The following is a 17,976-nucleotide window of genomic DNA, read 5'->3' as shown; positions in this document are numbered from 1 at the left end:
GCGGAGGGTCAATGTGGAGGCTGGCCGTGTGACATCACCCGCTCTGCCTGTGAGTGGACATGTGGCCGCTCCTTCAGCAAGGTCCGAGCAGGCACACGGGGGGGAGGGGTTTATTAGTGATTGGGAGCTCCAATGTTAGGCGGGTGATGGATGCCCTTAGGGCAATAGCGGAAAGGTCGGAGAAGAAGGCCAGTGTTCACTCTGTCTGCTTGCCGGGGGCTCTCATCCAAGATGTGGAGGAGGCCCTGCCGGTGGGGATAGAGAGCACTGGGTGCACCCGACTGCAAATTGTTGCTCATGTCGGCACCAATGACTCCTGCCGTCTGGGTTCATAGGTCATCCTCAGTTCATACAGGCGGTTGGCGGAGTTGGTGAAGGCGGAAAGCCTCGCTTGTGGAGTGGAATCTGAGCTAACTATTTGTAGTATCGTTCCCGGAACCGATCACGGTCCTCTGGTTTGGAGCCGAGTGGAAGGCTTAAACCAGAGGCTCAGACGATTCTGCGGAGATCTGGGGTGCAAATTTCTCGACCTCCGCTATCGGGTGGAGAAATGTAGGGTCCCCCTGAATAGGTCAGGCGTGCACCACACTCAGGAAGCGGCTACAAGGGTAGCGGAGTACGTGTGGAGTGCACATGTGGATTTTTTAGGTTAGAGAATTCCCTCCCTAGGCCCGACAAGGCGCCTCCTGAGACGCGGCAGGGTAGGAGTAGGCAAAATGCAACAGGGATTAACAATATTAATGTGCTAATAGTAAACTGCAGGAGCGTCTACAGAAAGGTCCCAGAACTGCTCTCATTAAAATGGTTCAAATGGTTCTGAGCACTATGGGACTCAACTTCTGAGGTCATTAGTACCCTAGAACTCAGAACTAGTTAAACCTAACTAACCTAAGGACATCACAAACATCCATGCCCGAGGCAGGATTCGAACCTGCGACCGTAGCGGTCTTGCGGTTCCAGACTGTAGCGCCTTTAACCACACGGCCACTTCGGCGGGCTGCTCTCATTAATAAACGGTCACAATGCCCACATAGTACTAGGGACAGAAAGTTGGCTGAAACCAGATGTAAACAGTAATGAAATTCTAAACTCAGATTGGAATGTATACCGCAGAGACAGGCTGGACAGTGAAGGGGGAGGCGTGTTTATAGCGATAAGAAGCGCAATAGTATCGCAGGAAATTGACGGAGATCCGAAATGTGAAATAATTTGGGTGAAGGTCACGGTTAAAGCAGGCTCAGTCATGGTAATTGGATGCCTCTATACGCCCCCTGGCTCAGCAGCTGTTGTGGCAGAGCACCTGAAGGATAATTTGGAAAATATTTCGAGTAGATTTCTCCACCATGTTATAGTTCTGGGTGGAGATTTTAATTTTCCGGATATAGACTGGGAGACTCAAACGTTCATTACCGGTGGCAGGGACAAAGAATCCAATGAAATTTTTTAAAGTGCTTTATCTGAAAACTACTTTGAGCAGTTAAACAGAGAACCGACTCGTGGCGATAACATATTAGACCTTCTGATGACAAACAGACCCGATCTATTTGAAACAGTTAACGCAGAACAGGGAATCAGCGATCATAAAGCGGTACTGCATCGATGATTTCAGCCATAAATAGAAATATTAAAAAAGGTAGGAAGATTTTTCTGTTTATCAAAAATGACAAAAAGCAGATTTCAGAGTACCTGACGGCTCAACACAAAAGTTTTGTCTGAAGTACAGATAGTGTTGAGGGTCAGTGGACAAAGTTCAAAACCATTGTACAATATGCGTTAGATGAGTATGTGCCAATCAAGATCGTAAGAGATGGAAAACAGCCACCGTGGTACAACAACCGAGTTAGAAAACTGCTGCGGAAACAAAGGGAACTTCACAGCAAACATAAACATAGCCAAAGCCTTGCAGACAAACAAAAATTACGTGAAGCGAAATGTAGTGTGAGGAGGGCTATGCGAGAGGCGTTCAATGAATTCGAAAGTAAAGTTCTATGTACAGATTTGGCAGAAAATCCTAAGAAATTTCGGTCTTATGTCAAAGTGGTATGTGGATCAAAACAAAATGTCCAGACACTCTGTGGCCAAAATGGTACTGAAATAGAGGATGCTAGACTAAAGGACGACATACTAAGTGACTTTTTCTAAAGCTGTTTCACAGAGGAAGACTGCACTATAGTTCCTTCTTTAGATTGTCGCACAGATGACAAAATGGTAGATATCGAAATAGACGACAGAGGGATAAAGAAACAATGAAAATCGCTCAAAAGAGGAAAGGCCGCTGGACCTGATGGGATACCAGTTAGATTTTACACAGAGTACGCGAAGGAACTTGCCCCCCTTCTTGCAGTGGCGTACCGTAGGTCTCTAGAAGAGCGTAGCGTTCCAAAGGATTGGAAAAGGGCACAGGTCATACCCATTTTCAAGAAGGGACGTCGAACAGATGTGCAGAACTATAGACCAATATCTCTAACGTCGATCAGTTGTAGAATTGTGGAATACGTATTATGTTCGAGTATAATGACTTTTCTGGAGACTAGAAATCTACTCTGTAGGAATCAGCATGGGTTTCGAAAAAGACGATCGTGTGAAACACAGCTCGCGCTATTCGTCCACGAGACTCAGAGAGCCATAGACATGGGTTCCCAGGTAGATGCCGTGTTTCTTGACTTCCGCAAGGGATTTGATACAGTTCCCGACAGTCGTTTAATGAACAAAGTAAGAGTATATGGACTATGAGACCAATTGTGTGATTGGATTGAAGAGTTCCTAGATAACAGAACGCAGCATGTCATTCTCAATGGAGATAAGTCTTCAGAAGTAAGAGTGATTTCAGGTGTGCCGCAGGGGAATGTCGTATGACCGTTCCTATTCGCAATATACATAAATGAACTTGTGGATGACATCGGAAGTTCACTGAGGCTTTTTGCGGATGATGCTGTGGTATATCGAGAGGTTGTAACAATGCAAAATTGTACTGAAACTAAGGAGGATCTGCAGCGAATTGACGCATGGTGCAGAGAATGGCAATTGAATCTCTATGTAGACAAGTGTAATGTGCTGTGAATACATAGAAAGAAAGATCCCGTATCATTTATCTACAATATAGTAGGTCAGCAACTGGAAGCAGTTAATTCCATAAATTATCTCGGAGTAGGCATTAGGAGTGATTTAAAATGTAATGATCATTTGAAGTTGATCGTCGGTAAAGCAGATGCCAGACTGAGATTCATTGGAAGAATCCTAAGGAAATGAAATCTGAAAACAAAGGAAGTAGGTTACAGTACGTTTGTTCGCCCACTGCTTCAATACTGCTCAGCAGTGTGGGATCCGTACCAGATAGAGTTGATAGAAGAGATAGAGAAGATCCAACGGAGAGCAGCGCGCTTCATTACAGGATCATTTAGTAATCGCGAAAGCGTTACGGAGATGATAGATAAACTCAAGTGGAAGACTCTGCAAGAGAGACGCTCAGTAGTTCGGTATGGGTTTTTGTGGAAGTTTCGAGAACATACCTTCACCAAGGAGTCAAGCAGTATATTGCTCCCTCCTACGTATATCTCGCAAGGAGACCATGAGGGTAAAATCACAAGCAGTATATTGCTCCCTCCTACGTATATCTCGCGAAGAGACCATGAGGATAAAATCAGAGAGATTGGAGCCCACACAGAGGCATACCGACAATAAAAAAAAATGGCTCTGAGCGCTATGGGACTTAACGTCTATGGTCATCAGTCCCCTAGAACTGAGAACTACTTAAACCTAACTAACCTAAAGACAGCACACAACACCCAGTCATCACGAGGCAGAGAAAATCCCTAACCCCGCCGGGAATAGAACACGGGAACCCGGGCGCGGGAAGCGAGAACGCTACCGCACGACCACGAGCTGCGGACATACTGACAATCCTTCTTTCCACGAACAATACGAGACTGGAATAGAAGGGAGAACCGATAGAGGTACTCAAGGTATCCTCCGCCACACACCTTCAGGTGGCTTGCGGAGTATGCATGTAGATGTATATGTAGATGTAGATGTAGTGCTGAAAACTGGTGAAAGTCTTAAAAACAAGCTGAGATACACTGTGTTTATAATCAAACTTTCGCTACTTGAGAGGATCCCCGTGAAAAACGAGTGATTGTAGGACAAGAAACTTTGTGGAAACATTTGTAAGGACATTCTGAAGAGAAGTAATGAATAAACCATTTAAAGAAACACATATTAATTTACACATTGGATGGTAACATTTGGTTAGTGCATATCATGTTTAAGTTCCAGGTTACAAACTTTGCACAGTGTGACGACCATCTGCATCCACAATAGCCTGGAACCGCACTGAAGATTGTTCTACTGCTGCCCGAAACAATGGTGGACAATGAAATGTTCAGTTGTCGTGACACAGTTCATCTACTGCTCGAAGACTGCACATTGCGTCCTACATTATTAGCCATGGCAACAATAACTTCTTCAACAATTTGTGGCTCAACTGACCATGAGGTTCTCGCAGGCACTATTCCCAAATCGCCAGTTAACTTGAACTTCCGAATCATGTCCTTCAACTACGGTGCGGAAAAATGACTTCTCCGTATCTTTTAGTGCGCCGATACTCATGAGGAACAGCAGAACTACTGCTGTTGTTTTGATAAAAAACAGTTTTACAAGTAGAGTCCTGTTCACCTTGTCCAGATCCATGTTGACTGCAACTGTAATGCACACTCGATGCTTGTGTTTCAACCCTACGTCGGCGTGCCAGTATCGGCGCCTTAAGGGATGTTATGACACTAACGCTATTAACAACGGAAATACCGCAGTGCGCAGTCTGAACATCAGTTCTACAAAGTGGGGTACCCATATGATAAAAGTTCTCCGGCTACACTAGCCCAAGTAGCGAAAGTATAATTATGACTACCTTGTATATCTTCTTGATAACTTCTTCTACGGTCTAGCAGAATTTCTGAATGGACAATATCGGTCTGTGGCTGGGATACATTTATAGAATTTTAGTGTAAATCTGTACATGTTATAAATCAAAGTTTCCCCTCACGTCTTTCTGTTTGTACATTATGGCTTACCTCAAGAACTACTGTAGGGATTTTGACATGGTTTTCACTAAAAGACAGACTGGTTCATGGGGAAGGTGTATAATTTATATTCACAGTAATATTTAGTATGTAATAGATTTACTGCTATCTACTGCATATTTAATTGGCAATTGAAGTGACATCTGTTTACAATAATGGGAGCTATATGCTGGCCAGCTACTGGGGAGGCGATATCTGTCGGGAAAAGCAGTAAACAGTCGCCGCATCTCGAGAGAGTGGCGAGGATTGACCAAAATCTATGTATACTACGTGTAAATTATAGCCCCTGCCGTGTTTTTTGTATCCCTGTGAATGCTAATCTCAGGGACTATTGTAGTGATTTTGATACTATTTTCGCTAATAGATACATTGACTCAGAAGGAAGGTTTGTGTGTCACTACATATCACGAACAAGCCGCCCGGCCATACATACGCTGGTGTCCAAAATTAAAGCAACAAACTGCTGCTTCCCCGTCCTGTGTCTCATTCACTATATAATCATATAAGATGTCAAAATATGTCGTTACGATCGTGTTCTGCACGTAAGATGGCATTCCGATCAACGGACAACCACGCTAACAATGACGTCATGGCACCTATCAAGCGGGGTAGTGTTTGCAAGGTAGTCCCACATCCACAGTCACTTTGAACACAGTCACAGACGGTGCAGTATGGCACAGAGAAGATACCTACAGACTCTCTGCTGTGGAGGGCCTTAGGAAGAATGGAAGTAGGAGACTTGCAAACTGATTTGGCCCGATGGCTTAATGTGAATCGTTCTATTGTTTCCCGGATGAGGCGACAGTTTATAGATGCCAGGACAGGACCGATCACGTGTGACATGAGAAAGAGTGGACCATTATTTGACTGTAAGAGCACCACGGTACCGCGTTAGTACTGCGTTGCAACTGGCATCTGACGTTGCAGCATCCCCTGGACGTGTTGTATCGAGACATACGGTGTACAGAAGGCTTCAGCAGAGTGTCTTTTATTGTTGGAAACCTGATGTCTGTTTACCTCTGGCGTGTTTTCGAAGAAGGGAACGTCTAGAGGGGAGCCGTCCACATGCCACCTGGACAGTCGAACAGTCGGCCAATGTTCTTTTCACAGATGAGTCACGATTTGGTCTGGAGAGTGATCTCGACGGATTCGCATCTGGAGGGCACGTGTAACACGATTTTAGGACCCAAAAGTTGTGGAAAGAGGCCGATATCGTGGAGGATCCTTAATGGTGTGGGCGGGGATTATGTTGACCACTCGAACACCTCTTCATGACATTGTACAGGTGAATCAACAAGATTTAACTGCTGTCAGGTACCATGACGAGATCTCGGGATCTCATGCGCGGTTGTTGCGAGGTGCTGTGAGTCCAGACTTCATACTGATGGGCGATAATGCTCGATCTCATAGAGCACTGGAAACGGAGATACTCCATAAATAGCGTGAGCTACTCGCTCTCCCGATTTGAATCCCATGGAGCATGTCAGGGATGCAATAGGGAGACGGGCTGCATCAAGTCAACATCCACCAACAATTCTCCACGAGTTGTGGGCAATTCTGCAGGAAGACTAGGGGTTATTGTCTCAACATGAGATTTACGACGTCATTTACAGCACGTCCCATCGTTGTCAAGCCTGTTTTGGTGCCCGAGGTTGTCACACCTCATACTGAGCACATTAACCAGTTGTCAGAATGTACGTGCAAATACGTTAACTTGAAAAAGAACGAAGAACATTTTTGTTTACCGTTATGCATGTTGCAGTTGATTACGTTCTGTATTCTTTACATTGTTTCTACTTTACTATCACCTGATTATATTGTTTTGTGACAAAATAAACACAACCTTGTAAAATTTCCATTTGTTGCTTTAATTTTGGACACCAGTGTAGGAACTCAGTGCTACCCGTGCGTATCCAGGTCGGATTGCTAGTTGGAAGTAAAGAAACATCTTATGTATGTAAATCAACAGCATCTAGCCATGTTTTCAAAAGGAAAAAGTAGTTTTGTTGGTGTACGTACTAGATTTTTTGCGTGGTGCCGAGTTTATGACAGGTATCAACCACAGAACATGAAAAACTAACTAAATCTAATTGTAGCTTTCACAGTTTTAATGAGACAACCAGAGACGAGAGACCAATTGACGTCTATCTGAAATGTAAGGGCACATCGAGAACATATAATATTACGAGGTAGCAGAAGAAAAAAACTTTGAAAGGAGATGACAAGGACCTAAACAACTCCAGATTTTCCCGTGGAGAAAATTAGATTTAGTGTGGCTAACCACGATGTCACATATGTGGCTGACGGTTATAATCTCTCGGCCGCAAGCTGCAGCAGTGTTTCACCGCTTTGTGCTAACAGTCTCTGATCTGCAATACCGCAGACTCTCATGAATATTTAACGAATTTGCATGCTCCCCTTGTATGCAGTGACAGAACACTGACATGACGAGTATTTGGACGATTCTGATAACTTGGGACAAGATACCTTCTATAATGGGAGCGTTGCGGCTACCATTAAAACTCGTAACTGCTATATTATGGCGTCTGTGTCTAGCGTAGCGTCATTAGTTACGTTGTCTGTTTATCGCTACAGAACAGATTGATGCTTTCCGTCGCATATTATTCCCAGGGTGCCATATTTTAGTACGGCACTAATCTTACAGTGACAGTTATTCTCCTATAAAATGTTCAAATTCACTTAAACAGCTATTCTTATAAAATTAGCGAGCGATGTGACGCAGTGCTGAGAAATTGTATTCGTATTCGGGAGAACGGCGGTTAAAATCCCATTCAGCCATACAGGTCCATATTTTCTGTCATTTCGCTAAATCGCCTTCAGGCGAATGCTGACGCAATTCCTATGAAAGATAACGGCCGATTTATTTCCCCTTCCCTCTCCAATCAGAGTCTGTGCTCCGAATCTAATAACTGTGTCGCCTACTCGTCGCTAAACACTAATATTCCTTCCTTTCTTGCAAAACTGCTAACAAATGAAACTGCATCCTTCTTTATGTGTCACGACATTCACCCGAAGATTCTGAGCTCAAATCCTAATTGGCAAGATTTTAATTTGCTTTAATGGTTGGCAAAGGTTCGTTTTCATGAAAATTGCCAAATTACCGTGCGCTCACTTATAATTGTACGTGTGAGTTGTAATGAGGCGACAACATTCTGCCTCCTACAGAATGGTGCATAACAATTTGCAGAGCATTTCGTAACAGAACTGCTAGCACATCGGAAATCGACAAGTAATCTCACAGAATAGATATTGTGTTATACAGAGTCGAAATTATGGTGCTCAAGTAACCTAAAACTTGAGTGGCTAAAAGCATTAATTTTCGTACCTGTTGTTCAAAACATTGAATTATATCAGTGGTAAGAATACAAAGAATCAGATATTCAAATACGAACAACATTAAATAAATAAACCAACACACCCAACATCTCTTCTTCATGGCACATGCGGGGTCTAGGAGTACTCATTAGTGAAACTGGGGAAGACATAACTAAGAACCACGCTATACGGATTTTTCATCCTGTTCCCCATAATCCGAGCGCAGATTCATAATCACTGCACCAGTATGTTTAAGGGAACACTTGTTGCTCTGGAAGTTGCGCACTTGTAGTCACATTCTGAGACCATAAATAGACGGAACTTGTTTGGGTATAGGTATTCTTGGTTCAAATGGCTCTGAGCACTATGGGACTTAACTGCTGTGGTCATCAGTCCCCTAGAACTTAGAACTACTTAAACCTAACTAACCTAAGGACATCACACACATCCATGCCCAAAGGAGGATTCGAACCTGCGACCGTAGCGGTCACGCGGCTCCAGACTGTAGCGCCTAGAACCGCACGGCCACTCCGGCCGGCTATAGGTATTCTGGATGAGCCTCGGATGCTCTCCAGTATGGACGCAGTAGAAATGGTATCTCTCTCAAATAATGGAATTATCCAGATATTTTACGCCTAGATAACGTAGGGAAAGGCTGGTCGCAGCTAAGTATCTGTTCTTCAACCATAGTTTTTTAACATAAAAAAAATTGGAAACAAAACATTAAAACACGAAAAAGTAGCTGTCATAATTAAAATTAGCAATATGACAAAGAACAGCTAATGAGCAATTTAAAACGAATTGCAATGAGATTAGAGATAACACTTCAATAAGTAAATTAACCAAAAAGACTTTGCCTCTTACGCTAACAACTTGTTTTCTAAATACATATAATTAACCCAGATACACATCTCTCCCCCTCTCTTTCTCTCTCTCTCTCTCTGAAGAAAACTCATTTAAAAGAAACGTTAGTAACATTCTACAGCTTTATTCTTCCTGTCTACATACTTTCAGCCCTCTGCAGCTAGCGTCCACACATGAAACATTTACTCCTTCAGCATGATAGTGTCAGACCACACACGACCGCTACTACGTATATAAAAGTGCTAACATCGATCATCCTCCACACAATCTCGATTTGGCACCATCCGACTTTGCCGGCCGCGGTGGCCGTGCGGTTCTGGCGCTGCAGTCTGGAACCGCGGGACTGCTACGGTCGCAGGTTCGAATCTTGCCTCGGGCATGGGTGTGTGTGATGTGCTTAGGTTAGTTAGGTTTAAATAGTTCTAAGTTCTAGGGGACTTATGACCTAAGATGTTGAGTCCCATAGTGCTCAGAACCATCCGACTTTCATCTGTTTCCAAAACTTCTACAACACTTTCGAGAACTTCACTTTGATAGCGAAGAAGCGCTGCAAGCAGAGAGGTGGGTCATGAACGTCAAACATTCTACAGCGACGTTATCAACAAACTGGACTCTCATTCGAAGAATTGCGTTCGTCACCAGCGTGACCATGCTGAGAAATAAACATGTAGACATGAAGAACAAAGATGTAAACTGTTGATTACGTTTGTTTTATTTAAAAAGATTTAGAGTTTATGCATAAAAAATTCAGAGGCATTACTTTTCAGCACGCCCTCGTATATGGGACTGACCTGGATTCCCCCACAGTCGCAGTGTGCGGATGGCAACATGAATTCTATGAAACCGTTTTCGGTAGCAGCGGTGGCTGTATTTCCGTCTGACAAAGGTAATCAGTAACCGTCTCGTGCTACTTTTGCCAGTAGAATCATGTTTCATATTCCAGTTTCCTACGGACCATTACGCGTTTGGTGTATGCGATTGGCTTTGTAGCAGGTGTTAAGCTGATCTTTTGCCATTTTGCTGCCTACGGAAACTAGACTTTTACCTGGAACACGTGTCTCCTGTATTCTATTAGTTGTCCGCAGCTCGTGGTCGTGCGGTAGCGTTATCGCTTCCCGCGCCCGGGTTCCCGGGTTAGATTCCCGGCGGGGTCAGGGATTTTCTCTGCCTCGGGATGACTGGGTGTTGTGTGATGTCCTTAGGTTAGTTAGGTTTAAGTAGTTCTAAGTTCTAGGGGACTGATGACCATAGATGTTAAGTCCCATAGTGCTCAGAGCCATTTTTTATTCTATTAGTTACTGCGTTCTGTGGCAGTCCGTTTTCTTCCGCATTCCTGGCAGTCCTGGTATGCCCCATGATCCACAGGAATGATATGTATAATGGAATAGCTTCTGTTATAAAAAAATGTTTAAATGTGTGTGAAATCTTATGAGACTTAACTGCTAAGGTCGTCAGTTCTTTCTTTCTTTCTTTCTTTTGATTCTGTCTGTTTACCGCAATGACGCAGGGTCGGCATGGTTAATCGGAATTGGCAAGGTTAATTTAAGGGTTGGCCAGATACCCTTCCTGCCGCCAAACCGTACCCCCGGGACGGACGGAATTAGTGTACCCCAACTGTCTGTGTCTGGTGTAATCCATGGAATAGTGCAAATGTGTTCAGATGTCTGCGAGCCGTGTAACTGAGACGGTACGTGGGAAACAGCCCGGTATTCACCTAGTGGGATGTGGAAAACCGCCTAAAAACCACATCCAGGCTGGCCGGCACACCAGTCTCCGTCGTTAAGCCGCCGGGCGGATTCGATCCGGGGCTGGCGCGCCTACCCGAGTCCAGGAAGCAACGCATTAGCGCTGTCGGCTAACCCGGCGGGTCTGCTAAGGTCATAAGTCCCTAAGCTTAAACACCACTTAACCTACATTATCCTAACGACAAACACACACACCCAAGCCCGAGGGATGCCTCGAACCTCCGCCGGGACCAGCCGCACAGTCCATAACTGCAGTTGATTAGATGTTTCGGTTGGAGAAGGCAATTGTCAGGTACGCACTGTGAGGGTTGGTGTAATGGAAAGTCTTTATGGTGGAGAGTCGACCTAAATGAGTAATTTGGACTTTTTACGATTAAATCGCTAGCGTGCATTTTTGATTTTGTTGTTATAGCAAACAGATGTCGCAGGCGCAGCTGAGAGACGTACTTACAGAGGGGAGTGGCGCGAGCGACGAAGCTGCCGCTGCAGCCCAGCACGGCGAGCGGCACGTCGGAGAAGAACTCGATGAGCAGGAAGGGCCCCTCCGAGATGACGGTGAGCGGCACGTGCGGGCGGCCACTCAGCTGCGCCAGCAGCGTCGCCGACAGCGAGTCGCCGTCGCGCACCTTGAGCCAGTGCGAGCCGCACGGCAGCACCACGTGCTCGAACGTCAGCTTCAGCACCCAGCCGTCGTCCGCCTGCGGGCAGTCGCTCAGCTTCACCTTCACGCAGTTCGACAATTCAAAGTCAAGTCTACACTTACGCAAATAGGGAGTGGTACCACAAGTATCAAACTGTTCTGTTTTTGAACTCGAAAGAGACTCCCCTACAACGTTTTAAATGGCTGCCTACTCATCCATTCGTACTGCACCTTTTCAAATTAGGTGGCCTCTATCATATACACTACTGGTCATTATAATTGCTACACCACGAAGATGACGTGCTACAGACGCGAAATTTTACCGACAGGGAAGAGATGATGTGATATGCAAATGATTAGCTTTTCAGAGCATTCACACAAGCTTGGCGACGGTGGCGACACCAACAACGTGCTGACACGAGGAAAGTTTCCAACCGATTCCTCATACACAAACAGCAGTTGACCGGCGTTGCCTGGTGAGACGTTGTTGTGATGCCTTGTGTAAGGAGGAGAAATGTGTACCATTACGTTTCCGACTTTGATAAAGGTCGGATTGTAGCCTATCGCGATTGCGGTTTATCGTATCGCGACATTGCTGCTCGCGTTGGTCGAGATCCAATGACTGTTAGCAGAATATGGAATCGGTGGGTTCAGGAGCGTAATACGGAACGCCGTGCTGGATCCCAACTGTCTCGAATCACTAGCAGTCGAGATTACAGGCATCTTATCCGCACGACTGTAACGGACCGTGCAGTGGGTGTTTAGATCCTGAGAACTCAGCACCCAGAACAACCACCTCTGGCCGTAATAACGGCCTTGATACGCCTGGGCATTGAGCCAAACAGAGCTTGGATGGCTTGTACAGGTACAGCCGCTCATGCAGCTTCAACACGATACCACAGTTCATCAAGAGTAGTTATTGGCGTATTGTGATGAGACAGTTACTCGGCCACCATTGACTAGACGTTTTCAGTTGGTCAGAGATCTGGAGAATGTGCCTGCCAGGGCAGCAGTAGAACATTTTCTGTGTCCAGAAAGGCTCGTACAGGACCTGCGACATGCGGTCGTCCATTATCCTGCTGAAATGTAAGGTTTCGCAGGGATCGAATAAAGGGTAGAGCCACGGGTCGTAACACATCTGAAATGTAACGTCAACTGTTGAAACTGCCGTCAATGCGAAAAAGAGGCGACCGAGACGTGTAACCAGTGGCACCCTATACCATCACGACGGGTGATACGCCAGTATGGCGATGACGAATACACGCTTCTAATGTGCGTTCACCTTGATGTCGCTGAACACGGATGCGACCTTCACGATGCTGTAAATAGAACCTGGATTCATCCGCAAAATGACGTTTCGCCATTCGTGCACCCAGGTTCGTCGTTGAGTACACCATCGCAGGCGCTTCTGTCTGTGATGCAGCGTCAAGGGTAACCGCAGCCACGGCCTCCTAGCTGGTGGTCCATGCTGCTGCAAACGTCGTCGAACTGTTCGAGCAGATGGTTGTTGTCTTGCAAACGTCCCCACCTGTTGACTCAGGGATCGAGACGTGGCTGAACGATCCGTTACAGCCATGCGGAGAAGATGCCTGTCATCTCGACTGCTAGTGATACGAGGCCGTTGGGATCCAGCACGGCGTTCCGTATTACGCTCCTGAACCCACCCACTAACAGTCATTGGATCTCGACCAACGGGAGCAGCAATGTCGCGATACGATAAACCGCAATCGCGATAGGCTACACTCCGACCTTTATCAAAGTCGGAAACGTGATGGTACCCATATCTCCTCCTTACACAACAACGTTTCACCAGGCAACACCGGTCAGCTGCTGTTTGTGTGTGAGAAATCGGTTGGAAACTTTCCTCATGTCAGCACGTTGTAGGTGTCGCCACCAGCGCCAACCTTGTGTGAATGCTCTGAAAAGCTAATCATTTGCGTATCACAGCATCTTCTTCCTGTCGGTTAAATTTCGCGTCTGTAGCACGTCATCTTCGTGGTGTAGCAATTTTAATGGCCAGTAGTGTAAGTAGGTCTCGGGCAGTCAGTACGTAGCGTACAGTAGAATGTGGGTAGTTTTATCGGGGCAACTGCTCGCGAGTAGATTTTGTTGAAGCTGGACGTAGGCAGTACCTGCAGCAGCCAGAGGCTGCGGCCAGGGCAGCTGGTGGAGGAGGCGGCGAGTCTGGCGGTGGCGCCGTCGCGCACGCGCAGCTGGCAGCCGCCGCAGCGGCAGCCCGGGCCCGGCTCCAGCGCGCCGTCCGCGCAGTCCTCCGCGCCGCACGACTCCGACTCGTAGCCGCGGCCCTGCGCAAAGCGCACCATCACCAACGTCCTAAGAAATCGCTAAAATTATCTGCTGAATCTTTGGTGAAACTTAGAAATTGCTTCCAATCTACATCTACATCTACATGACTACTCTGCAATTCACATGTAAGTGCTTGGCAGAGAGTTCATCGAAGCACAATCGTACTATCTCTCTACCATTCCACTCCCGAACAGCGTGCGGGAAAAACGAACACCTAAACCTCTCTGTTGGAGCTCTGATATCTCTTATTTTGATGATCATTCCTACCTATGTAGGTTGGGCTCAACAAAATATTTTCGCATTCGGAAGAGAAAGTTGGTGACTGAAATTTCGTAAATAGACCTCGCCGCGACGAAAAACGCCTTTGCTTTAATGATTTCCATCCCAACTCGCGTATCATATCTGCCACACTCTCTCCCCTACTACGTGATAATACAAAACGAGCTGCCCTTTTTTGCACCCTTTCGATGTCCTCCGTCAATCCCACCTGGTAAGGATCTCACACCGCGCAGAAATATTCCAACAGAGGACGAACGAGTGTAGTGTAAGCTGTCTCTTTAGTGGACTTGTTGCATCTTCTAAGTGTCTTGCCAATGAAACGCAACCTTTGGCTCGCCTTCCCCACAATATTATCTATGTGGCCTTTCCAACTGAAGTTGTTCATAATTTTAACACCCAGGTACTTAGTTGAATTGACAGCCTTAAGAATTGTTCTATTTATCGAGTAATCGAATTCCAACGGATTTCTTTTGGAACTCATGTGGATCATCTCACACTTTTCGTTATTTAGCGTCAACTGCCACCTGCCACACCATATAGCAATCTTTTCTAAATCGCTTTGCAACTGAAACTGGTCTTCGGATGACCTTACTAGACGGTAAATTACAGCATCATCTGCGAACAACCTAAGAGAACTGCTCACATTGTCACCCAGGTCATTTATATAGATAAGGAACGGCAGAGGTCCCAGGACGCTTGCCTGGGGAACACCTGAAATCACTTCAGTTTTACTCGATGATTTGCCGTCTATTACTACGAACTGCGACCTTCCTGACAGGAAATCACGAATCCAGTCGCACAACTGAGACTATACCTCATAGGCCCGCAGCTTGATTAGAAGTCGCTTGTGAGGAACAGTGTCAAAAGCTTTCCGGAAATCCAGAAATACGAAATCAACCTGAGATCCCCTGTCGATAGCGGCCACTACTTCGTGCGAATAAAGAGCTAAATATGTAATAGGATATGAATAATAAATGCAGATAACACCAGCTCCGTAGTGAAGGATCTTGTGTGTAATATTGAAACAGTATGAAGTAATGTAGTTCGTGAAGTAAGTTCGTGGCTTGTGGAAAATAATTTGATGCTAAATCACAGTAAGACTCGGTTTTTACAGTTTCTAACTCACAATTCGACAAGAACCGGTATTTTGATCAGACGGAATGGGCATATTATAAGCGAGACGGAACAGTTCAAGTTCCTAGGCGTTCGGATAGATAGTAAGCTGTCGTGGAATGCCCGTGTTCAGGATCTTGTTCAGAAACTAAATGCTGCTTTATTTACCATTAGAACAGTATCTGAAATAAGTGACAGTTCAACACGAAAAGTAGTCTACTTCGCATATTTTCACACGCTTATGTTGTACGGTATTATCTTTTGGGTTAATTCTTCTGATTCAAAAAGGGTGTTTTTGGCTCAAAAACGGGTTGTTCGAGCTATATGTGGTGTAAGTTCGAGGACCTCTTGTCGACCCCTATTCAATAGTCTGGGAATTCTGACATTGCCCTCACAGTATATATTTTCTTTAATATCGTTTGTTGTTAGCAATATTAGCTTATCCCCGAGAGTTAGCAGCTTTCACTCAGTTAATACTAGGCAGAAATCAAATCTGCATGTGGAATGCACTTCCTTGACTCTTGTGCAGAAAGGAGTGCAGTATTCTGCTGCATCCATTTTCAATAAGTTACCACAAGAACTCGAAAATCTTAGCAGTAGCCCAAACTCTTTTAAGTCTAAACTGAAGAGTTTCCTCATGGCTCACTCCTTCTATTCTGTCGAGGATCTCCTGGAAGAGGTAAAAAATTAAGCAAATTCCAGTGTTACATTGTTGATTTTCTTTATTTAAACTTACGACTTGTCGCCTGAATATGTTTCTTATATTTCATTTTATCTGTTTCTACTATCGTGTTATAATTTCATGTATTGGCTCGTTCCATGACCATGGAGATTTCTCCTTAATTTGGTCCCACGGAACAATAAGTAAATAAATAAATAAAATAAAAAACACGCAGTTACAGATAAAAGATTTTTGTCCTAGGAAATGTAACAATAGGGTGAATGATGAATGTGATTATCCTGAGTAGCAATACATGAAATATGACAATGTGTGATGCAGCGAGGAGCTTCTTAGGGCTTAAATACATTTTTTAGTGTAGGTTAGAAATAGATTTTCCAAGAGCATCTTAAGCGCGTTATCCAGGTCCAGTTGGCCACCTCAAACGCTGTGTTGACTACTGGTGTTCCAGTGTTCCCGACTCGTAGGGAGAATTTAGTACTAGGGTAAAGATGTTAACTACCGCTGATAGGCAGCCAAAGTGGAGATAACTACCTAGTATGAAACTTCCTGGCAGATTAAAACTGTGTGCCCGACCGAGACTCGAACTCGGGACCTTTGCCTTTCGCGGGCAAGTGCTCTACCAACTGAGCTACCGAAGCACGACTCACGTCCGGTACTCACAGCTTTACTTCTGCCAGTACCTCGTCTCCTACATTCCAAACTTTACAGAAGCTCTCCTGCGAACCATGCAGAACTAGCACTCCTGAAAGAAAGGATATTGCGGAGACATGGCTTAGCCACAGCCTGGGGGATGTTAACCAGAATTTCTGGAAACATCCCCCAGGCTGTGGCTAAGCCATGTCTCCGCAATATCCTTTCTTTCAGGAGTGCTAGTTCTGCATGGTTCGCAGGAGAGCTTCTGTAAAGTTTGGAATGTAGGAGACGAGGTACTGGCAGAAGTAAAGCTGTGAGTACCGGACGTGAGTCGTGCTTCGGTAGCTCAGTTGGTAGAGCACTTGCCCGCGAAAGGCAAAGGTCCCGAGTTCGAGTCTCGGTCGGGCACACAGTTTTAATCTGCCAGGAAGTTTCATATCAGCGCACACTCCGCTGCAGAGTGAAAATCTCATTCTTCAACTACCTAGTAATATGTCATCCTGATGACGGCGGTCATGCGTTGTTGCAGGAATAACATGAAATACCCAGAGTGTTGAGGAGCCACACTATTCTGTGAGCAACAGCTGCTGCCCACAGATCACGGAGACTGGCTCCGAGAAGCGCACGTCTTGTTCGATGGTGTCTCAAAGTGCTCTGCAGAGTTACGGCCATGTGGTCTAGGGGTCTCACAAGCACCTCCTAAAACCGTTGTGACACCATTCAGGAGAGATATTGAGAGGGTATGAGAGACTATAGCAGACGTAGCAGAGGCCCTACCACATTCCAGAGGAATACCTTCAATATCAGAATATCTCTTTTACTTAACGGATCGCTACCATGTTTACACGAAAGTGGACTCGCATTCCGGAGGACGATGGTAAAAATCCCGATACGACCACCCAGACGTAGGTTTTCTGCAGTTTCACTAATTTTCTTAAGGCCAATGCCAGGAAAGTCTCTTTAAAAAAAATGGCCGAATCTCTTCCTCATCCTTCCGTTATCCAAGCTTGTATTTCGTCTCTCATGAAGCCGTCGTCGACAGGGGGTTCGACGTTGGTCCTCCTTTCTTTTACTGTTGACAGGCGCGAAGCGCCGCTTTGTATGCTTCTATGCAACCATAACGAGCACGTCCTTCTAGTTCATACGACCTATCATCACTTGAAAACTTCTATTGTCGGATCTTTTACTCTTGCGCTCGACGACCCGTACGTCTGGGGCGCCTTGCCACGGTTCGCGCGGCTCCCCCGGTGGAGTTTCGAGTCCTCCACCGGGCATGAGCGTGTGTGTTATCCTTAGCGTAAG

The 17,976-nt window shown here is 45.5% G+C and overlaps 1 protein-coding gene across 1 annotated transcript in view; it reads right to left on the bottom strand.

The window, feature by feature from the left end:
- LOC124556403 overlaps positions 1 to 17,976 on the bottom strand; it is a 692,955-nt gene that overhangs the window by 210,665 nt on the left and 464,314 nt on the right. Inside the window, exons 7-8 of the mRNA XM_047130364.1 lie at positions 13,793 to 13,966; positions 11,472 to 11,718 (exon numbers count right to left, since the gene is read on the bottom strand). Coding sequence (XP_046986320.1) covers positions 11,472 to 11,718; positions 13,793 to 13,966 — 421 coding nt within the window. The remainder of the gene's footprint in view (positions 1 to 11,471; positions 11,719 to 13,792; positions 13,967 to 17,976) is intronic.

This window comes from Schistocerca americana, chromosome X (assembly GCF_021461395.2).
Source record: "Schistocerca americana isolate TAMUIC-IGC-003095 chromosome X, iqSchAmer2.1, whole genome shotgun sequence".
Classification (NCBI taxonomy): Eukaryota; Metazoa; Arthropoda; class Insecta; order Orthoptera; family Acrididae; genus Schistocerca; species Schistocerca americana.
This window is presented reverse-complemented; position numbering and strand designations above follow the sequence as displayed.